General features: G+C 37.5%; 1 protein-coding gene across 2 annotated transcripts in view; it reads right to left on the bottom strand.

Annotated features, from left to right (window-relative positions):
• Nucleotides 1–24,928, bottom strand: part of ADGRB3 (adhesion G protein-coupled receptor B3) — a 470,155-nt gene that overhangs the window by 88,190 nt on the left and 357,037 nt on the right. For both annotated transcript variants that reach the window (XM_086608299.1, XM_086608298.1), the window contains 3 exons: nucleotides 11,456–11,582; nucleotides 9,678–9,781; nucleotides 6,374–6,476 (listed from right to left, as the gene is read on the bottom strand). In XM_086608299.1, coding sequence (XP_086464425.1) covers nucleotides 6,374–6,476; nucleotides 9,678–9,781; nucleotides 11,456–11,582 — 334 coding nt within the window. The remainder of the gene's footprint in view (nucleotides 1–6,373; nucleotides 6,477–9,677; nucleotides 9,782–11,455; nucleotides 11,583–24,928) is intronic.

Consider the following 24,928-nt stretch of genomic DNA (forward strand, 5'->3'; position numbering starts at 1 on the left):
TAATACAATTGTGTTGTCCAACACAAAGAAGACTTGATAAACTGGACTGAGTTTAGCAGAGGCCACCAAGATGCTTGGGAATTGGAAAACTTAGCTTGTGAGGACAGGCTAAGGAAGGTGGGCTTGTTTGGCCCTGGAAAGGACATGGCTTCGGGGGCATCTAATAGCAACCTGTCAGTGCCTACAGAGAGGTCATTGAGAAGATGAAGCCAGGCTCTTCACAGTGATATGTGGAGGAATGACAAAGGACAATGAGTGTAAACTGAAGCAAGAGGAGGTGCAGACCAGATATATGGAAAAACACTTTAACCATGAGGACAGATAAGAGTGGATCTAGTTTCCCAAGAAAGCTGTGCAGTTTCCATGCCTGGAGATTTTCAAGACTCGACTATATAAAGCCCTGAGCAACCTGTTCTGACCTGACAGCTGACCCTGCCTTGAGAATGAAGTTGGACCAGATGATCTTCCAACCTGAACAATTCTGTGATTCTAAAATAGTTCACAGAGCTCTTAAAAAGGTTCTGGGGATTGGAGGCAGAGAACACATGCTACTAATATCTACCCAATTTCTTCCCTGTAACTCACCTACAATCAAAATGTCTGTTTTGTTTAGAAATAGCAAACTGAATGATAAAGTTAATGCATTTTGAGAAACAGACTGGCAGACACTTTTGAGAAGAATGTTACCTTCTCCTCTGAGGCAGGTAACAACAGCATGAATGACAATGTTTACTGATCTTGGGTAAGAAAGATCTGCTCCCAGAGGTTCCCTTGAGAATCTAAAAGCAGGTAGTTAATTCACCTGATGTTAACTGGTTTTGTCAGAATTTGGCATGGTGAAACAGTGTTGCTCAAACAGACCTACTCCTGCAATAGTTATTCAGTTAAGTGGGCTCTTGTTCTGTTGTCTCCGAGTTCTGGAATACGCAGCAAGCAGATGTGTGCACTGCAGTGCACTCTGACTGCTGACCTATTTATTGGTGTGCTTCTGTGATGGCTGACCCATACCAGAGGCTCTGTGTCTCAGCTGTTCAAAGAGGTGTTACACAAAGAAAGAGACGACAATCAGCAGAGTAGGTGTTAATTTGGAAGTTGAGTACTGGCAAAAATGGAAGGACACATTTTCCCAGGCTTCAGGTGCTTAAATGGGGGATATTCCCCCGAAAGTTCTCCAGGCAAGACCTGAAATACGGAGTGCTACTGCCTGACATACTAAATTCCCTACTTCCTCATTGATTTTCTAACACAACCTTAATGCTGTGTTAGCATCATTTGTCTGTTCATTCCATCTGCTCTTAGGTCTCCTCTGCTGTTTCCTAGGAGATATATTGCCATGATGCCTGCATCTGTAAGGCAGTGGCAGATATGGGGCAAGAGCCACGTGGTTAGAGGCACCTGAACATTTGCAGGTTTCTCAGGGGATCCCCCCACCCACTATTTCTCAAACCTGAGAGAGCTCTAGTTACACAGCCAGCTGCTTCAGAGTGCAATGGGAATGGGATGCTGTGGCTTCCCAACTCCTTTTCACTTCTATTTGCTTCTTTCAGCCTAGAACCTCTATTTAAAAAAAAAAACAAAAAACAAACAAAAAACAACAAACCTAAAGTAGGTTGTCTTTTTTTTTCCAGTCAGTCTACTTAGTGAGCATTCTAATCTTATTATTTACAAAATTTTATGGGGTTTTTGCTTGTTCACAATGCATTTATCAAAACTACTTATTGTTTGTTATTGCTTTTGGTGGTCAGGACATGTCTTTTTCATATCTTTTCAGATATGGTCTAAGAGATGAATTCCAAAATGTAAAAGTAAGCATAATAAACTGAATATTGCAGTTAAACAGGGATGACACAGAATATCAGGGTTGCTAAATCATGCCTCATGAGTTAACATCTTCCCTGTTCTTCCCTTGGTAGGCACACATAAACCTGACTATGACATTTCTAAAAATATGTCTGTTTCTCATAAGTGACCCAAACTCCAGCAACGAACTCTTAAGTACGTTTGGAAACAGATAAGATAGAAACTAATTAACTTTTGCCCGTATGTATAATGAATTCTACGGTTTATTTTATATTGTATTCATCTTTGTTTTCTTCACAGGAAAAATAGGCAAACAAGAATTGTTTACATCAAACAGCTAATGAGCTTTTATTTAGGTAGAACTGAGAAAAAACAAGGTATTTTCTGGATGCATGCAAAAGGAAAGAGAATTTATGAAAAAATCCACATAATATTAATCAATAATTTATTGGGGGTAGAGAACCTATTCATTAAATGGGATCAGAAGCAGAGTAAAGATTTATAGCTTAAGCTTTAAAGGTCCGCATATAGGAGAAATACAACCATTTTTCTTGATGGCAAGAAGAACATTAGGAAACATAATATAGCAAGAGTTACATTACAGTGAAACCTACAAATCACTGATAGATATTTCCTCAAAGAAAACTGTCAGTCTCTTCAAAGCAAATATGCAATGCTTTTGTAGATGTTAAGGACATCTCATAGTATTGGTGAAACAACAGATATTTGAGTAGTTAGGTTATACATGAAAAATGCTACCCTTCTTTAATTCAGGAGACTTAATTTCAATGTTACAACTAAATTCAGCTGTTAAAGGGCTATCTCCAGTGTTATCAATTGCATAGCCTCAAATTTACATACGATTATGTGGCTAACATTTAACACTGAAAAGAAAACAAGAGGCAGAAAGAAATATCAAAGCGAATTAATATGCTTCTCATATCTAGTATAATACTGAGTATATTTAAACAAGATATATAATTAATTTCATAATATTCTTGTAAATTCAGCCTTCAGTGACCTGTATTTCAAAACACGAGCTTGCAAAACAGAAATCTTTTACACAGTATGAAACATTAAGAAGCCTTTGAATAAAGTTCTGCATTTTCAAAGGATTGGGGAAACATACTGGAAAAAGCAGAACATTTCTCAGCTGTGTCCTTCAGTAAAATGCATAACTCGTTTGGCTAAGAAGAAATAAAGGAGCAACGCTTTTCTGTTGACAAAAGGCTTTTTTGCTATCCCAATCCAAATTCTCCAAGAGAAATCATACCCCCCTCCATGCCTCCCATCACAAACTATCCTAAAACAAGCCAAAAAATGCCATGACCTAGACCTCTGATCTAATGCTGGTATTCTCGAGTTACTGAAAGTGGAGAAAAAATAACTTTTAAACAGAGAATATTAGAAATGGAAAAGTTCTGGTAGCTTGAAAGAATTTACACTACTTCTACATGTCCTCTGTAACTATTTTGTCTATCTCTGCCTGTGGGAAAGACCAAGATCTTTTTTACCAAAAAAAGGCAGAACTTAGTTGAACCAAAGACAGTGCAATATTCAAACTCACTTAGTCTTCACTAAAAGAAGCTTTTGTAAAAACATCAAGGATATACTCAGCCTTCAAAGCGTAGAGCTAAACCTAACATGCTAAGTATTTACGATTTACATAAACCAGAAAGAAAATAAGAGAAAACCTGCACTCATCCAGACCAAGAGACTCAATATCTTTTTCTTTGTCACAGATGTTAATGGGTGTACTAAAATGAACTACAGAAATTTCCTGGAGATTGAATAGCACTGAAATGAATTAAAGTAGTTGGTGCAGTGTTTAATGCAGATAGAGAAAACCTCTAACTGCAAACAGACTGACAATATGATGTTTGTTATAAATACACCTTCAATATGCTTAATTTCCACACTGTTCAACTTCAAACTGGAATTCACCTTTGACGACATTTACAAGCACCTATTCTCAAAGGGAATATACACAAATATAGAGCTGGGGACAACTTATACTCAGAAGCAAAGCCAAACTAAAGTATGAATAAAAGGGTCGTTCTTCAACTTCGTGAATATTAGCAGCATCATCTGGACGTTCATTAGGTGGCCCAATAATATGGCAATAGTGTGAACATAAAAACGAGAACAGAATGCAGTAAATAAATTCTCAAACTTGGCAAATCTTATTTCTCAAATTTTCTCCAATACATTAGAAAACCTGAGCTCATCTTCTTGCCATAAAACACCACCTCAGATTTTTTTTCAGGAAATAATTTCTGTTGACTTGAATATTACATTGTCTTGATAAAATACTCCCAAGATTTCTCCCAAAAAATTTTGAACAAACATTACAAACGCATATGTTTTGCTTTCTTGCAAATAATAAACCCTCAGAAACAAATCTAAAATGTTTTTCATCTTGAACCATAAGTAAGGATTTTCTTTCTAAAGTTCCCATTTACAGATTTAATTTTCCAGCTCAGCAAAATGACAACATAATTTTTCCTACAGATGTCAGTATTGCAATCTAGTCTATGGACTAAAAATCAAACACTGGCTTGTTCTGGTCATACATGACCTTTGAAAATAAAAAAAAAAATCAGAACTTGAATTCAAACACATTTGATGTCAAAACACATCCCTACTTACAAACATACTGAAGTCATACCTGGATCTGATTGCTTTAATTCGAATAAGCTTTAGCTAAACAGTAGCTTTAGCTGGCTGTTTTGTTGATGGTGCATTCACAGGCTAGCCTCTTGGAGCTGAGATACAGTCACATATCAGTGGACATAGTGATAAAAAGATTTTTGGTCTGTAATGAGGAATATCTTCCTTGGTATAAAAAATGTATTCTGCCTTTGATCCATTAGCGGTACTCCCTGGCTAGAAGCTCCCGGGTGGTACATGTATCAAAAGCAAGATGTGGACTCAAAAAGAAGACAAGTGTAGTAAAAAGTGGTATTTTAGAGCCATTTTTAAAGCAATATATTCAAAATGTAAACTTGGTGATGTGTTGTTTTTTCTGTCAATTATTTCCTCTGAATGTCTCAATTTTTAGGCTCTGCTGTTCTCAGAAATAATTCAATATAATATCTCTGTACTTTCAGTTCAGGAAGCAGAAGTGAGTGAGCTCAAGGAGATTAAGATTAAAAGCAAGGAACTGGATTAAGGACATGTTTTAGTTCAGAGTTCTCCGAGTCAAGCATCAGAGAAAGGCTGCCAGTATACCTAGGGAGCATGCTATCGAACACGGTTGTTCTGGTGCCCTCAAACTCTGATTCCACAGTGGCCATATACACTTTCTGTTACTGAACCATATTTCTTATTGAAATACATAATAAAATAGTATATATGACTATGAATGTTAGTGCTGAAATACTCGAGAGGTTTAATCCTTCTTCTACACTCTGGCACTCTGAAGTTGCTTGTGCATTTCTGACTTTTTCCCTGAATAAAATCTGTGAGAGTCACATGGGTTTCTTCTGCAAATCCATATTTTGTTCGTTTGTATCTCTACACATTTTCAAAACTTTGAAGCATATTAATATCTCGATTTTAATAATTTTGTTAAATTATGTGCTGGAAATGACTATGTTTTGGGTATGTTTTACAAAGTATAGCTACGTGACTTGCACTGAATTTATGAGACTTCTGGCAGCTAAAATTCTAAGCACTCATTTGAAAAGAATAAATGATGTGTTGTAGAAACACCAGTTATTTTATAGCAGATGATGAACATATTTCATTAGATATTGGAAAAATTAAGATGAACAGCGCATTAAGTAGTTTAACAGATAAAGCATTACTTTACAGATACTTGCTCACTCCAAAACTTAACAGCATTCTATCACATACTGCCCTGTTCACCAATTACATCCTATTTTCCATTCCAAACTATCATGTAGCTATAGTTAATTTTAATCAACCACTTATTGTCACTAGGCACTGGGTGATGCCTCAGAACACTGACACAGCCCTGCTCTACAGGAGAGCAACAAATGACAACTATGTTCAGAAAGTCTGAGAACAGATTAGTAATAAATCAGCAATATATCACTAAGTAAGGTATGCAGGGTTAATACTTTCTTATAGCTACATCAGTCAGAGATTTAACAGTTCTATAGCTTGTTATGATGTCTGTTTCTGCACATTTTCAAGAGTAGTACTCTAACTTCTAAGCAATTTCTACTTGCCTTTTGAGTATCAGTGTGTTAATAAAAAGACAAAAACACTGCAGCACAATCCTATTACAACTATTATAATGAACCAGAATTTGTGCTTTTGATGTTGAGTCTTTGAACTTTTTTGCTTTGAAATTTAGTTATAAAACATACAAGTCTACCACAGAGAACACAGCTTATCCAGAGGGAACAATACCAAAAGGGATTTTTGGAAGGGACAAAAAGACTATGAGAGACAGTAAATATTTTCCCTTGTCTGCTAATATTTTACCAAAAATGCCAAGTCCTATGAGTATAGGACTAAATGGATGTAATTATTTTAAACTAAGCACAAATAAAACAAAGATATCAATATTTAACTGTGAATTTAATAGAATCCATCACCATACCTTGTTATGCGTCTGAGTTTGTCCAACCAGGATAAGGATATTTGATGAGATAATAGACAGGCAGAAATTGATTAGAATTATTGACCTCTCAGATCTGATGTACCTGTTCAAAGAAACAAAGAGAGGGTACAACTTTTCTAAAAGGAAAACAACTAGTAAGTTGTACAAAGCTTTGATGCAATTCTTGCATTAAATATTGGAGATACTCTGAAAGGTAAACACTCTTTCCAGTGCTCAAAAAGAGTATCAGGGAGCTATCACATTATAATCATAGGAATGATGATATTTTGATAGATGTTCTGCAATCCCCTCTTAGTACCTTTTTATATTTTAAAAATAATCTATCAATGCTTCTTTTAAAAACTGCTGGCAACACTGTTCCAACACCATGCTGATAATAACGGGTTTGCATGCATTCATGTCAGGAACTTCTTATGCTCTGTGCTCATCCCTGGGAATATCCACAGCTGGCATAGACCACTCACAATAACTAACTTCAGCAAAAATATAGCGATTTACATAAACAGAAGATCTGGCCCATGATGCATAAATAAGATGCAGGTTGGTTGATGATACTATGGCAGTGCATTTTGAAACACATTATTGGGATAATGATAACATTAATCTTGAAGTTCCACCACATTAAAAAAATAATTTGTATGAAGAAACAATAATACTATAATATCTTCATCTTCGTAAGACCTCATGCCAAAAAATAGCTAAGTTTGTAGAGAAAGATTAAATTATAGCAGTGAGCATCATACAGTCTCTCTTGCAAACTTATCATATTCATTTTGCAAGTATGTTTAGGATGAAAAAGTCAAATACTCTTATCACCTGTTTCCTTACAAAATGCAAAAGCTGACATTTTTCTATATACACCCTTTTACATGCTACAGTACAGAAAGAGAATGATTATGGTTTCAAGTGAAGTACCTTACTGACCTGATTTTCTGAGCTACTCACAGACTAAATGTTGACTAGTAATTGAAAGTTAAGGGTACTCAGTTCGTCTGAAGACAATGCCATATCCTTACATATTCTATGACCCATCCTATATGTTTCTCACTGGAGCTTAGTTAATATTGCTGTCTCCTGCTGAGCTGTACACCCATAGCTGACACTCTGAGGAGGTCATAACAAAGAGTCTTGAACCCATGAGGAATGCTGAGCTTTGTTTTTTAGTTAAGACGACAGAACAACTCCTTAAACAACAATCTTTCCTTAAAATATAACAATGTTCTTAAGGCTAGTTCTACGTGTTTGCAAACAAATATCTAGTGCCTTTGTCTACACAGTCAGTATGCTGCTACTTTCTAACTTGTTAACTATTGATTCAGTTCCCAACACTGAGTATTTATGGACTATAAAGGAACTTAGTGGTTGAGTAAATACAGTCCAAGCAGGAGCTCATAGCATTGATTTATGCTAGGAAGGTTTTGGTTTTTCTGTCAGCCCACTGGTGACAGAGGGAAGGGAAAGGAAGGGTGAATATTTGACTGACATTGAATTTATTTTTCAGTTTGAATTTTCAGTTGAGGGGATCAAATCTATCAACCATAAAAGAATGCTCACAGAGGCCTTCTTCGAATCAGTATACCTCTACCTCATATCACTCCCGAAAAGGCTCTGCCATTCAAAGGGAAGGTGAGTGTTCCGAAATATAAATACAGACATAGGATCAAAATATCAAATTACTCCCTATGCCTGTATTTGCAAAAAGAAGCATATATAAATATAAGTTTCAGTGCCAGTCTTCTCCCTATAGTTGGTTATTACATGCTCTTGAGAAACTTGTTGAAGGCAAATTTTAATGATTGAAATGACAGGCCACTCAATTGTCTTATGACAACTTTTGAAATGTCTCATGGCTAGAACACTGAGATCTGTACGAGTTATCTTTTCTTTAGCTGGATGCAGAACCCACACTAGCTCCCTAACACATCACATATCTTTTTTTTTTCTCTGCCTGGAAGTTACCATAATCACAGAATCATAGAATGGTTTGATTTGGAAGGGACATTTAAAGATTGTCTAGTTCCAGCCCCCATGCCATGGGCAGGGACACCTTTCCCTAGATCGAGTTGCTCAAAATCCCATCCAATCTGGCCTGAACACCTCCAGGGATGGGGCATCCACAATTTCTCTGGGAAAACTGTTCGAGTATCTCACCATGCTCATAGTAAAAATTTCTTCCTTATATGTAATTTAAATAACGAAGAAGACCAGTTCCACTGAGCATGACAGTATTTCTGTCCAAGTGCTAAATATATCAGGGAGTGCAAAAATAACACTATAATTCTTCAGATGGGAATTATATCCTGAAATACTCTCATTCTTGGCTTTGACAGACAAGAACTGATAATTTTTATACTCTTTTTATTATAACTTATGTAACTAGATATTCTATATTTATTACATATATGTCTAATCCTGTGAGTCTCTGTGGCTACATAAAAGAGTGAAAGAGAAAAGGGTGTAAAATTATCATGCTGATTCTAAACGCAAAATTCTATTACATTACTGTCAAAATTATTATTTGCTCCATGTGTTTCTTTTTATTTGCATAAGAATCTATTTTTCTTTTATTATGGAAAAAGTTAAATGGGAACCCATTTAACTTTTTAGAAATATTTATTACTTTGCATAACTTTTCTTCTTATTTTTCCATTTCTTCTGCACTTAGACATCACGCTATATCTCATCACTTTGCAGATTAATTTACTCCATAAATATCTATTACACTTTTAAGTCAATACAGTAAAATTCAGGATGGAAAGAAAGTCTATTGCTGGAATGTACCGCCACACTATCTGAGAGTACTTAATTTTGCGGACTTTATTGAAACTTATAACTGAAGTGGACAAACTCAAAACTACTTGACTGAACCACCTTAAATCTGCAATATCTGATGTGGCACTTTGATATGTCATTTTTATCACATAGAAGTTTTGTTTTAATATGTAAATGGAAGAAAAGCAGTCAAAAGTATAGGCCGGAAGCCTCATATGAAATAGATCATATAGAAGAATCTTGTAAAATGTTAATTAGCACTATGAATGCGTCACTGAAAGAGCATTCAATACTGAAGAGGGGAAAGAGTGGGCTATACCATCACCAGTAGGCCAAGAGAGTAAAACTATTCAATCACGTCAACAAATTTAGATATCAAAACATGCATTGCATTTTGCTTCCTTTTTTCCTTTTCCAAATAATAAATGTTGCATCTAATGCTCTCTTTAAATTTTAATTCAACTAAATATAACTCTGTATTCGCATTCAGCTTTGCCAATCCATTACATACCTCCATAGCGCTGCATAGACGACTGCGAGGGTGATCAAGGCCAAGCATGAAAGACCACTGCCTACTATTAAGGTCACTGAGGGTGTACCAGATGATTCCATGATCTGTAGGTTACAACAGACAACCATGAAGAAAAACTATCCTCCAGCAATTAAAACAACAAGTCAAAAGAAAAAAAGCAACAAAAGCAAAATTATAAAAGCAGCCACGCTGTCACAGATAGCTTCAGTAATATTACTTAAGAAGCAGAAATCAACTTAATTCGAAAACTGACCCATACATATCTCTGAGATCTGTTTAATTATTGATAGATTCTCCAGAGGCCTTTGAGCTTTAAAATGCTTTATAATACCTGCACGATATTTTGAAAAATAAAGTAATAATATTACAATGTAATAGAAGACTATGATGTTAGCACAAGTTTAAACTACTCCCAAGTTAAAATTAATTAAAAGATATATTTCTCTAGAGAAACTCCAATATTTAGAATCATGTATTAAGCAAACAGCTTGGTTTCACCGTAATATATTAAAGATCATCCAGTAATTTGTCCCAGAGTTTGAGTCATGCTTGTTGCAGAATTATCAAACTTTCTGACTTTTAATAACTTTGACTTCAATCCACTGTTCTCACACACTTAATTTCCTTGGGCCTCTGATTGTCTAGAGGAAACGGCAAGATATCTATGGCAACAACATCATAAGCCTTCTGTAAAGAAGCTGAAAATTTAGAATTATTTCATTTGTACTTTGTGTATTAATAAAAAATGAAAATAAATGAATGACCTTGAAAACAAACTAGCCTTCCCTGCTGTAAAAGAAACTCTTATCATCAGATATCAGGTAAGGTTTTTCCTCCATGTACATATGTGCTCATGTTCTGAAATCGACATGGTATTTGCTAACACAAACGGAAAAAATTAAGATCTAAAAGTTTGAAAAGATACCATGCCTCGTTTACCAAAACGCTTTTTAAAGCCTCAGGGATGTCTTGTAAATTACATTTATCAAGATATCTCTTGTCACCCAAATAGGAGATAAGACTGATGTACTTTTAGGCCAGATCTCAGGCAGAAAGTAACATTTTATTTCAAGCACTTTGTTCCAAACTGATCTACTTTGCTATTAAAAAGACTCTGATCATATGTTTCCAAATCCAGGAAAATGAAATTACGCCTTAGCAGGATAACTTCACAAATATTTGCTTTTTAACTATTTTTACATTCAATAGTACGGGAGTGTCTGCTTATACACTCAATGTCCCCTCTTTCTCATGAAAACTTGATTATTTTCCTTACATCATATCAACAGACTACATAGAAAATCTGTGCTGAAAATGTCCAATGCAGATCTGCAATCTGTTTAACTACAGTATCCAGGGTTTCCCTACCAAGAGCAATAATAAAGCCCTGCACATTCCCCTGGAATGGCTTGCAACCTTTAAAAAGCTTGTTAAGTTGATAATTGTTCAATACAAAAGTTTCCAACGCATTTGCATCACAATTAGAAGGCTTTATCTGAAAAATTCAGAGTTCGAGAACATGCAAATTTCACTAGGACATAGTTGTATCACAGAATCTGGAATTCATTTCTCTGAGACACTGTAGACACCAGGAAACTAACATTTGCCAACCTGCAATATTAAACAATTCCTCAATGCAACGTCTGAAATATACCTGAGAGGAAAGCTCGACCAGCTCCCCCCCGCCCCGCAGCCCCCCCGCCCCCCATTGCCTTTTGCATTAAAACCGGATTTTTCCCCCCCCCTTTGTTACTTACTATTTCTCTAGGTTGCTGAGCCAAAATGGCGAAGGTAGAGAGACGATCACATAAGCATTTCGTATGGGATGCATCGGTAAGCACAGTTTTACATCCCTGGGTGGACCAGGTTCCCAAAGAGTCGTTCCTGCAAAGGAGAGAGAGAGGGAGGGGGAGGGTGGGGAGCGAAAATCGGGATAATTACGCCTGACGGCCGGTTCCGTGCGAAGACAATGCAGTTTAATCGCGAGAGAGTGTAGTGTAGTTCCCGGACAGCAGAGAGGGACTTGTTGTGGGGCAGGACCGGCCCCGGCGGCGCCCCCGCGGCGCGGCGCGGCGCGGCCGGGCAGGGAGCGCGGAGAGGCGCGGAGCGGGGAGCGCGGAGCGGGGCGCGGAGCGGGGCGCGGAGCGGAGCTGTCCGGCGCGGCGGTGCTGAGAGCCCGGCGCGCCGCGCTGCGCGGAGCCCCGCCAGCCGCGGCAGCAGCCGCCCCCTGCGCTGCCAGCCACCTCCGAGCCTCACCAGAGCACTGCGAAAAACTCATCGGGGGAAGAGGGGGAGGCTTTTTCTCTCTCTTTCTTTTTTTTTTTTTTTTCCTCCCCTTTTCCTACCGGCTCTTGTTTCTGGCCCTTTTGTAAAAAATGTGATGGTCGGTAGTTGTAGTGTCTTTTTTTCGGTCCTTTCACCCTCCCCCACCCCCCCCCCCCCCCCCCCCCCCAACCTCGTGTGTGTGTGGCTACTTTAAAGGCAGATGGCTCTCAAACGTCTGTCTGGGTTATGCCAGTTGGATCGGGAGATGCCGGATCTTCTGTTCTGACAGCTATTTTTGCTGAGGATTTTTGTTTTTTTCGGTTGTTGTTTTTTAGTGATCAGCCTTAGAAATTTCACCCTGGAAACGGCAGCATCAGATGCCTCCAACTCTTGCCTTAGCTCCAGCAGAGGGGTGGATTTCAGTACAGCAGCACACATCACCAAAGAGACACACGAGTTCGCCCTCCAGACATCACTCAGTCAACTCGCCTTTCCCTAGCTCCCTCCCCCTTCTCGATTTCTTTTTCTTGGGGTGGCAGCACCATGCTAACCCCAAGCCAAGGCGATCGTTTTCTGGCACCTTTCACACACCGCCCCTAAACAAAACAAGATGATTAACACAGCCCTCGAATTCAATTAGACATTCAATATGCTAATGTGAGGTCTGAAACCCACCCCAGCAGAACAATAAAAATGGTATCAACCCACGGTTTCTTTGTGCAGGCAAGGAGAGGGAGAGACAAAAAAATCATCTTTCCCTTTTCCTGAACTGCAGTGGGGGGATAATCATTTCTACAGGAAAAAGGGGTTGGGTTCAGCTATTCAACTATTATCTTTACATATGTTATGTTTAGAAAACAACAATTGGGTTTCTTTCTTCTTTTCTCCCTCCTTTTTATGTCCAGGGAGCAACTGCAGCGACTGCGCTGCCAGCAGCAGGATGTGCGCTGTCAACTCCTGTCCATTTCACCTGAGGTCACTAAATGACTTGAAAAAAGGAAAACGAAGGCGGAAGAAACAAGGTGGGGGAATAATAATTTCCACTCCCTGTGATCACCCTTGTTTCACCTCTCCTGCCTCGACAACCCACCTTTGTGAGTGATTCTATACGCCAGGGCCCTCATCCGAGGGCAATTTGTTATCCCAAGCCTGCTCTCAGAGTGCAGCTCACAGCAGCCCACCTCGGCATTTTGCGCTGCTAGTTTCTGAGCACACACCAGATGTAACCCTTACACACTATTGTCTTCAGAACAGTATCCTGTAATAACCAAAACAAACAGCAACTGAGGGAAACAATTGAGAGAAAATCGCCAATGCTTGAAGCCACCAAAGCTATTAGCTTTGCTTCACAAATTGTGTCTTTCAGAGGGCCACAGGCTAAATCAACATCCACTTCGAAAAATATAGTTACATATTCTAAATTCTGAATCTATCTTCCGGATAACGTAACCACCTTATTTTATTAGCTTTCCTGTCTTATTGTGACACGTAGTTAAGGCCAAATGAAATGCATTTATCTGTGCTGATTAAATATTAAAGAATGATAGTTTAAGAGAAATTGGCATGTTTTAAAACAAAGAGATGGTACTATTCATCCCAAGAATATGATTTAATATATTGAATTCACCCTATGCTGAATAGTACTGGATACACAACAGAGACAGTTAGCACTATATCTTTGCAGATGGTGTCCAATGCACAGTTAGACAAGTTCTAATTATAAAACATAGAAAATCATAGAGACCAGTGTAATTTAAAACAAAATGTCTGATATAATTATAATTATGTTTAAATTACTGTAAATCATGGGCAGTCTACCAGGTTTAGAGGGACTCATTCTGTTCTTCAAGTCACTTGCTCAAATACAAAATTCCAGTCATACATTAGCTGAGCAGTTCACTGTTGCACTATATCACTAGGTATTACAATACACTACATCTTTTGCAAATCTTCTTGCATACTACTGAAAATTTTACTGGAATTTCCGAAAGCACTCTGAAATGAGGAAAGTGCTCTAATTGAATTTAACAATAAGACATCCATTGACGAGGCAGGAGCAGAGTCAGTCTAATAGGGACACTTTTTACATTTCATTGTTCATTTTTTCAGTGATACACTTCAATTTCTTGCCTAGAAGCACTATATTTGAATATGTAACAGATGAAAATTCAGTTATTAAATATGGTCTATCTCTCTTTTCTAACCAATGCAGTTAAAAAAAAAAAGCCTCATTAATAAATATATTTGTAGCCTGTTGAAATGATGGCTGACAGAAGCTATGCAGAATATTATGCTAAGTCCATGAAGGAGACAGAATAATGAGCAGAATCCGGAAGAAAAGTGTAACTGCAATTTGTCGCATGATGCTCATGCCTGCAGAACAGTAAATGTATGATTACTAACTCACTCAGAGATGCTGGACGTTCTGACTTGCTGACATAAAATCAGTATTTGGCTTTAGGTATAAAGTAAATAAGGAACGGAAATACGGAGTTAAAACAGATGCATTGTATTTAGTACATCTCAAAGCTACACTTTTTATGAAGTCCTCCATCTGTGATCTGTTCCTCTTACAATGAAACTCTTTTGGGTCCACCAGAATCTATCCCACATTTGGAAGTTTCATTCCTGTTTGGTGTGATTTTCTCTGACTATGTGTCTAACATTTAGGGTTATCATATGAATATGCAGGAGGGCACCTATTATTCCTGTGGATCTTTCTTGTTACGCAGAAAGCTGTAAAGGAGTGACAGGTACTATTAACACATGTTCTATTTATATCAAGGAAAATTATCAAATTGAAAATACACAGCAAATATAGATGTAGGTTCATGCCCATTATTGGCAATTTTGTACTGTTCCACTGAGCTACAGATGATATAATCAACCTGGCAGAATTCCCATGATATGAGCAAAGGAATTCCCAAGAAGCATAGATTCACCATTGCAGATCCTGTGTCATCCTGCAGCTGAGGCAGGGGAAAAAGCAAGGGAAGCAGGGAAACAGGGGGAAAAGTCTAAGTAAGATGTAATTTGGACCCATGGATCTAGAGCTAATATGGCATAAGGACCAAAAAAAACTCAGCTCCAACATTTGCCTATGAGTGTGTCTTTCTCAGAGCAGTCTTACAGTTAGAGGAATGCTGGAGTGTCTTTTCAAAACCCTTCTGGAATTTATTGTAAACTTCTTAGTTCTAATCAAGAATTGTGAGCATATAGTGCAATGAAAATGATGTTCAAATGATGTACAGAAACAAATTTTAATTGTTTATGACATAGAAAAAATGTGATTTTTACTCTTTAATAATGTATTATGCAGTATGGCATGATATGTAAGCGATGCTCACTACTGAAAACAATGATATGACTGTCTTAGATATTGAAATGGAAATGTAGTTTATAGGATAGGAGCATTTTTGTGGAATAAAAGATTTATTCACAGACACAACTGCCAATCAGACACAGGCTGATGATCAAGCCACATTTGATATGCTAGCAACTATGTTTCCCTTATTTTGCAGTATTTTTCCTGGTCTCATGACACGGTTTACCACTTGCTATTGACATATTTTGTTAAAACTAATAATATACATGTCTTACTAATTGTATTGTTTTGTTTACTTTAACATATTGATGAATAAATATCAGCTATGTCATTGCTGTGAAAATCACTCAGTAAAGGACTTCAACTCATAGTGTGCACTGTCTACCTTATTAGTTTATTTTGAAGAATTATTTTTCAAATGAAAGATTTTTTTTTTGGAGGGAGATGCTGTGACACAGAGGCTGTTTCCATTGTGGCAACCAGTGATCCAAGTAGTTGCCTGAGTTTTGATCATCATGATGAAGAGGTAACATCTTGGCTATATATATATATGATGGTAGCTCACTTTAGCAATTTCTGTGATGATTGGTATCTGTGCTTAAAGTAGGATGAGAAACCTTTTTGACCACTAAGTTGCATTACTTAAATAACAGCAAGAAACTTGTTTTTTAGTAACAGCTGTGTAGAAAGCAAACTACACAGAAGTTAAGAAATTACAATGTTTCTCTTGAGATAATTCTAATTCTCCCCACTTCTTGAGTGTGTACATCACTATACCTTTTTTTCTGTTCAACTAGGTATTGTTTTTACTTTAGGACAGACTTCGGTATTCCAGCTCTGTTCTCAGTATAGAATGATATATAATGATGAGAAGCAAAGGGAAAATGCAGACATAAGAACTTTTTAGCCTAGCAAAAGATAAGGAATAAACTTATGGCTCTTATGAGTAGCAGATTATGTACACCATTGTGCCTGCTCAGATGTGCTGGCTGGCACATTAGTGAAGATAAAGTCCTTCCAACACCTGCTTACTTCTTTACACCTGGAATTAAAATCCCAGGGAAGCCATAGGGAAGGCTCAGCCACAGCAGTCTCCTTTCAGTTGTGCGCGTCCATATGTCTGAGACATGACCTAACTCTTAGTATGCATAATTTCTACTGTGATCAATCTTATTCCTACCAGTAGTATATGGCAACATCTGGTTTATCTCCATACATTTTCCTAGAGCAAAAAAAGGAAAGAAAAAAAAAAACCAAAACACAAAGAAAAGGTGGATGCAAACACACTCAATAATGTCAAACATAGAACTGTAGTTCAAAAAGTATTGTTTATCCTGAAATTGTTAGTATGATTAACATTATATCTTTATGACTTAGGGCTTTTTTTCCCCTCACATCATTTAGAAAAACTAATGCATGAAATCATGGAAATTAAAAGAAATAGAATGGACAAAAATAACTGTCTCATGACTACATGTCTAAAATACTGCAAATGTCCCAAAAAGGACATCTGAATTTGTGTGGTATCAGAAGAAAAAGCTGTGTGATTAATATCTTGCAATTGGATCTCCAACCAGAATACTACGGGGAGTTTGTTTTCCTAAAGAATAAGGCCACTTTACCAATTCAGAAATGGAATTGTTTATTTTTCCTCAATGACATACTTGTGAATTTACTTCTTTGCCAAAGAAAGTAGGAATCTTTGAAAAATTAATTTTCTTACTGATCTTTATATCAAAAATAAATCCTATTTGAATTTTTTTTTTTGTTAAACAAATGAGCATCTGGGCTGGAAACCAAGTTTTATTCCAATGTGATTTAAACTAGATGAGATATTAAATCCTAAAAAGTAGATTTTATAACAGAGCCATTGTAATTATAAGCATACATTGTTACATTAACTTTCTAATAATGTACAACTCAGAATAAATCGAGAGAAGATCAAAAATTGCCTTGGCTATCAGTTTGACTACTATATACAAATGATTCATCAAAAGGGGAGCTATGGAAGTGAGTATTAATGCTTGGGGGAATATTTCATTACTCTTTATAACTTCCTTGTCCATACAGTATCAGGCATGATCTAGCACGCAGTGTGCATAAGCTGTTCTGTAATCAACTGTTGCCCTGTTATTAGCACACTGCAAGTGTATCAAAGTGGAAAAGGAAAAGAAACTCAAAAGGATTGATATGACAAAAATGGGATGAGACAAATACTAGGAGTTTCCAGTCTCCTACTGTATCGTTCTTGAGTACTGGTGCTCTGTACTACTGCTATAATGCAGACTCATCATTACTGGAGTTATTGGATTCTTTTTTTTCTTTTTTCTTTTTTTTTTTTAATAACATCATAGATTATTTTTTTAATTACATTATAGAATCACAGAATCATAGAATGGTTTGGGTTGGAAGGCACCTTAAAGATCATCTAGTTCCAATCCCTCTGCCATGGGCAGGGACACCTGACATCAGACAAACTACAGTTTCTGTATTTTAAAGAGCCTAATGGATGGACATTTGAACAAGCGTATTCTCCCTCCTTTCAGAAGATCATGGAGAAAATCTTCTAAGAGGATGAGTACTGATACACTAAAAGAATTGAGGGAAACCAGTCACTTTCCATAGCTTCACCTCTGTCTGACCCTGTAGATGCTCTCAGAGAAAGTAGCATAGGAGTAAGTATCGGACATTCGTTCTACGCAAACACTGCCAAAAGATGTAGGTATCTGCTGAGGATTTATGAGAAGTATGACTTCTTTCTCTATGGACCTCCAGAATGAAGGGAGCAAACAACGGCACACTTGTCTTCCAGGGTATCTTCTCTCAAGATGATGATTTCATAGAAACTACAGGAAGCAACAGAGGGATATTTCTTATTTTCATAAAAACAATAATTGAAGCAAACTGACCAACTCTTCTGTCTCACTTCCTTCCTGATTAGGTCTCATTTATCATCAGTCTGTACTCTAATTTTGTCTTTCATTTCAATACAGTTTTGCTAAGTTTGTTCACTGTGAAAGGGAGATACACCTGACAACGCTGAATGACCAAGACAACAAGGATTGTGTTACATTTTACAAGCATGCATTACTTGACTGTGGGTACATTTAGAGATTGGGCTCTTCATTTAAGTTGCTGTATGACGTATTTGGTTTCTTGGGGCAAATTCACGTAGAGACTTGCTATGTTAAAATGTATACTCTGAAAGTTCACAGTAGTGAGCTTAGTAGCATTTTGGATATGTATAAAATTGTTCAATTTCAACTGGGTTGATTTTATAGGATAATATTATCTCATAGTAGAAAAAAAAAAGATAGAATTCCACAAATATTTTATTAGCTTTCATTTCGCATGAAATCAGTAAAATCTTTCGTATTCATTTGTTCAGACTGTATAAATATTTGTAAGTCTACAGTGATCTAAGGAAACACTGCCATATAGCTCTTTCCCAATGATCAACTTCTGAAATCTTTCACACTGTGCTATTATTCACAGGGACTCTAGCAAAAACGATCCTTGTAAATTGTGTATTGCCAGGGGCTTGAAAAGATTAGGGGCTCAGAAGTTTATCTTGGAAATTAAGAATGTCAAAGCTTGGATCAGGGTTGTAGCTGTTGTTACTGTTTCTTCTAAATGACAAGATTAGCAATGAGGCATAGTATCACTATTTGAAGTTTCAAGGCCAGCTATGACCACCAAGGAGAGAAGCAAGTGTGAAAGGGAAATGAAGAGAACAGAGGCTAGGTTTCCATCACAGTTGCTGTTACAACATCCTATGCTATTCTAGATTGAAGGGCCAGGTGAAACTAAAATCAGTACCTGTCCAGCCTCCTCAGAGAGTGCTTTGATTTAGGCTCTGGAGATGCCAACCATGAGGCAGGAAGCAAGTTAAGACACAACATGAGAACAGTAGAAGCAAAAATCATAGAATCATAGAATGGTTAGGGTTTGAAGTGACCTCAAAGATCATCTAGTTCCAACTCCCCTGCCATAGGCAGGGAAACCCTCTAAGTTAAGTGGTCATGCATTGAAATGATGCTCATTGCACACTTGCAGTGTGCTAGTAACAGGGCAACAGTTGATTACAGAACAGCTTATGCACACTGCATGCTAGATCATGCCTGATACTGTATGGACAAGGAAGTTATAAAAAGTAATGAAATATTCCCCCAAGCATTAATATCCACTTCCATATGAGTATGTTAAGTGGTCATGCATTGAAATGATGCTCATTGCTCTGGTGATGCAAAAGAGAGCTAAGCTCTCTTGGAGCTTGATGTGTACATGATACCTTTCAAAATGTGAAGTTAAGTTTCATATCAAGGATGTTCAGTGGAGAGTCCCCATTTTATCTAACAATTCAGTGGTTGTGAGATAGAAAAGCTGAGTTCAGTTCCTTCTCTTCATGAGGAGTGTTAAATAGTTATTTTGCAGCAGATGACCTAATCCCAAGACTACAGAATATTCTGCTGTGAGAGTACCCTCACCCCTTCTTGTTGAAGTAGGTGCTCGAGGAACAGAACTATGCATTGGGCCAGAAGGTGAAGCAAAGCACTGACCTTGTAGCCAAACTGCAGGAAGACAGGGATTGGCACCTGCGTTCCGGTTCCTGCTCCACTAGTATTACTTATTCAACAGGTTGAGCAGTCGAACATCAGTGTCATATGATCTCTGAAGATCCTCAGGTTCCATAAATGTTCCTTCATATCTTAGATGCATGACTAAGTACCCTCCTGGTTATCAGCTTCTCCCCTGGATCTTGTGATAGCCATCTGCTGCTCCTACACAATTCTACTGTGTATCCTGCAACTCTGTGACATGTTGGGTTCTCAGGAGAACATGCTATGGAGCTATGGCAACTGGAGCTAAGTTGTCTCAGCGTTCACTTTTATAGAAAGAAATAAAGACTTTTTCTGTCAGCTTGCACTTTGAAAAGAAACTTAACTGAAGCCAGGCTGAGATAAAACAAACAAATGAAAATAGGACATAGTTACAAATATTTATAAGACATGAACTAAGAAATAAAATAAAACTGATACTTGCTCTACTGACATGGAGATTATGTCAGCAGTATGTCTCTCCTTCTATCCAGCTGTTATTCTGCAAGATTTCCTAAACATCCAGTTTGTACAGAGTTCTATTTTCTGTATATGTTAGGCCTCAGGTTATGTCCTTTTCCTTGTGTAAGACACTTGCTTTTTATAACCAACCCTCTTTTGTAAGTCCTCCCCAGGAGTCTAAACAGATCTAATCTGGTTTTCCTCAAATGGATTGATTTCTTTCTTATTTGGGAGATAATCTGGCCATCCCTCTTAATTAAAATAAGTATTTTTTTTCTTCCTTAGAGATGTCTCTTTGTTAGATCAGATGTTATCTTGTGTACTTGACTGGCCAATTAACAACTGCTTCAATAAGAGTAATGCTTATCTCCCTATTCTCTCTTTGGTGAGTCAGAGTGCACCCTGAATGAACCTGCACCAAATCTTTTATTGGTTATCAGGCTGCACGTTAAAACCACATTTCATACAAATACCTCAAAAGGACAAAGGCATACAGCTTGCTACTGGCTCTTGACTGAGATCAGACACACAGTAACTGGCCAGTTCGAGGTGACAAGGGGTTTGTAGTGACTGATGCTTAACATCTTCGGTGGGATAGCTCTTCTTCAGTGAAAACCTTAACTATAGATCGCAAAAGTGAGTAATCTTTCCCTTCCAGACTATCAATGTTTAGCTACAATATGAAATAGGACTAATGGTGAACAGAGGGAATTAGAGAAGCTTCCTTATTCCAAAATGCCATACAGGCTGGAGATTTGGTCGTTCCTGCCGAAAAGGTTCTGAATTTTGCAAGCACAGATAACATCTCACTTTGGGTAAGTCTCTCCTGCTTTGGGTGAATTTTCTAACCATTGAAATATTGGACAAAAGAACTACCGTATAGGTCTTCATACATGTGCTGTCCACGTTTTATGTAGCAGCCAATTTACTAAGTCAAGGCCACAGTGAAGAATGACAGAGAGATGATCTGTTTACATATCTTGATGAGAGTTAATGCTGAGGTTCTTCTGAGCATATTAGAATGAAAACTTGGTGGCCAAGTAGCTTAATATAAAATGCATAAGAACCTCTGGATTTAGGATTCTCCAAAGTTGTACAGTGACTGGAAAGGAGGTCTGACGAAGTCCATTAAGGATTGAGGTACCTATAGTGGCAGGTATCTGGCTATCTCATATAATGACTGAGACTTTATTGAAATGGGGCAATGCAACAAATCTGTGCAAGCAGTCGAGATGCAGTGACTTCGTATATGCCTAGCTGATAGCAAATGAAATGCCATATAGATAAACACAAACACTTACGGTGTTGTTTACAACCTGATTAAAAACCAAAACTAAAAACCACAGATATTGTTAAAGCTGACAGATGTAAGCTGTACATTGAAAACTCTATAATTCACCGAGCTAACTTCTATGACATTACAAAGTAATGCATCTTTTTGTATTAATAATTTCCACTTTTTTTTTTTTAAGATGTGGGAAAATCATTGTGATTATAGAGTCAAATAAAGTTAAGTACAAACACAGGAAATGGCGGTTTTCTTGTTAAAAGAAAAAGATGTAAGAGATACCTCCTTAATGTGTATTTTAGACTCTTCTAAGATGGTCTTAGCCCTCATGTTCTTACATTTCAGTAAGGCTTATTACCTCAGGACTTAATGTGTCTGCTCAGCTTGCCGACTCAAAATGGTTTGAATGTAGCCACTCTGGAGTGCAGTTATGTGAGCTACTGCTCATCTGAATCTTCCTGAGTGGATGTATTTACTGACAAACTGTCTAGTAAAGTAAATTACACCTAAGTGACACGCTTTTTAATATCACTTCACACCTATATAAGGGTAAGGTTGTCCGAAACAAAGTCAGCTGATAATAATCTCTGTAGTTAGCATCTAAACTGTTCCATGGTTTTTGCTACGAGTGCCTAGTACAGAGGTTACAAGAAGGAGGTGTGCATCACACTGCATCTCAACACGCAAAAACAGACACTTTCGTATTTCATCTGGAAAATGCTGAAAAAAGAATGAGGGTCTGCACTGTGCCATATTTGGACAGTGAATTTAATGTACCAGGGATTGTGACAGCTACATAGTATAAGGGTGCATGTTGCAGAAGAGGCCACTTGTGGTGCACAAGGTCCAGCGGATTCTGCGGACATGCTCTGAAATCGATCTGCACACGTGTAATATGTCTGATGCATCCACAATGCAACAGACAACGTGCATTTGTAACAATCGTGTATCTGGAAGTCCCAGAAAAATTTACTGCACTGAACAGTGGCAATACAGGATTTAAGTCCTCTTACTCCTCTGGTAAATCCATTTCAGCTAGTCACATGTCAGCTAGACTGTGTGTTTAGACAAATGTGACTGCTGGTATTAAAAACTATATAAATTGGTTAAGAGATTGGGTAAGGGTTTTTATTTCCCAGTCTAAAAAAAGGGGATAGAGGAGGTGTTGGGGAGTAAGTGCCTTAACTATATGCCAAAAAAAGCCTGTCTGAACAAATGAGAAAAGCTAGTAGCCTATCTACTTTCTTCAATCTTCTGAGAATATTTTTTGTTTGCATATGGCTTCCTTGTGGGAAACGGCACAAGAATTCCGGATGCTCTGCAGGTGCAGGTACAGGAGTTGTAATAACGGACTTCTGTGGACTGACAAAGTTGGTGTAGCCTCAAGGCTTCACGTATGGTAGAAACAGACTGAAAAAAGTGTCCCACAATATTTAGCTTTAATACACTAATGGTCTACCCACGTCATAGCTGAAAGCCTTAAAACACAGAGATGGACAGCGTCATCCTGAATCTCAACATCAGGCACAGGAAAATTAAGGGACGTCTCTAGGATGAAAGGACAAAATAAAACCACAAGGGTAAATTGCTTCTAGGCTCAGAACAAAATGCAACAAAATACAGTGCTATATTTATTTCCTTCTATCTCTATATGGAGGTCTCATAGACTATTTTTTTATGTTTACAACACTACATCATATAGAATATTGAAAGCATACATATCTAAATCCATATACAGTCATATTATTCAGTTAATGCTGCAGTTTTTGCAGAATGTAATCAACTCTCATTGGCATGAAAGGGATATCACAAGCTGTCTGTCTGTCTATCTGTGATGCGTCACATAGATGTGGCATGCTTTAGTCGAAAAATCCAAATCTGAAATGCCTTTCCCTTCAGTCAGACTTAGTGTTGCAAGTAGAAACTGCTACAGTGGCTTCTTACATTTTGAAGCAATTTGCATTCTGTTATGTTCTCACGCTACTTGATATTTTAACAGTGCAATAAATAAAGAATACAATTAATTTAGATTACACTACTTGATCTGAATTATATACAGACTACTTAGTACATGAAGCTTATTAGCTGGAATATATCTCCTAGAAATTACATAATGATGAGTGCAATTGCAATCATTGTCTATGCATATACAGTATTCAGGGAATGTCATGAATCCACTTCATGTCGGTGCATGCCGTATATTGATTGGAGCTGTCAACTTCAATGGAGTATCCTCAGTATAACTCACATCAGAACCTGGCGCTATATTTTGATCTCCCAGACAGCTAAATGATATCTGAAATTACATATAAGCAAACATCTTTCTATTGACTATGCATTGGAGAAAACTTATGTGTATATTTTAATTCAAAGATGCTAGAGCATGTCAACCGCATGATGTGTTCTTCAGTTATATTAGTTTTCAGAAGGGGTTTGGAAATAGCAAAACAGAAAATACGACTATACCACTCTAAAATAAAGTCTACGGTATGCCCACTTTTTGAACGCAGTATGCAGTTCTCATCTCTTCCTAACTCAAACAGATGTAGTGCAACAAGGAAAGCCACAGGGAAAGGGAACGAGGTGACAGAAGATAAGGGACAGCTTCCATAAGGTAAGTCCCTCCAGTCTGGGTAAGAGGTGATCAAGGGAGGTCCGATAAAGGTCTGTAAGAGTGCCACGGGGAAAATGAACCAGAAATGATTGTTTGTTACTCCTTGTAATATAAGATCTAAGGGTATTAAATTAAATTATTAGGCAGTATATTCAAAACAAACAATAGGAGGCATTTTTTCTCACAGGGCGTAGTTAAACTGTGGAAATCATTGCCACAGGAGGTCATAAATGACAGAAGATTACACAAACTGAAAGAGTGATTAGATAAATTCACGGACAAAAAGATCTTTTAAGGCTACAGCACATAAAGATAAAAAATCTGACTGTACATCACAAACATGTTGGAATTTGAAAGCCATACCAGGAGAATTTCTACTAAACGAGTATCTTGTTCTTAAGTACTTTTCTGAGCATCTGTTAACAGCCACTGTGGCAGGCAGGATGCTGGGGCTAGCCTAACCTTTTGTCTGTTCAGTCCAGCTTATACTTTAACTATTATTCCTGATTTAAAGGTTTTGCTCCAAATTAATCAGATTTCAGTTTGCTGGTTGTTCACATTGCGTATGTATATTAGACCCAAAACATAGTGCTGAGACAGCAGTATCTTTGCTGAGTCTCAATATAGTGTTGAGGTACTATGACATCTTAAATTTACAAATTGAATTTCTTGGCATCA

This window comes from Tauraco erythrolophus, chromosome 2 (assembly GCF_009769465.1).
Source record: "Tauraco erythrolophus isolate bTauEry1 chromosome 2, bTauEry1.pri, whole genome shotgun sequence".
Lineage (NCBI taxonomy): Eukaryota > Metazoa > Chordata > Aves > Musophagiformes > Musophagidae > Tauraco > Tauraco erythrolophus.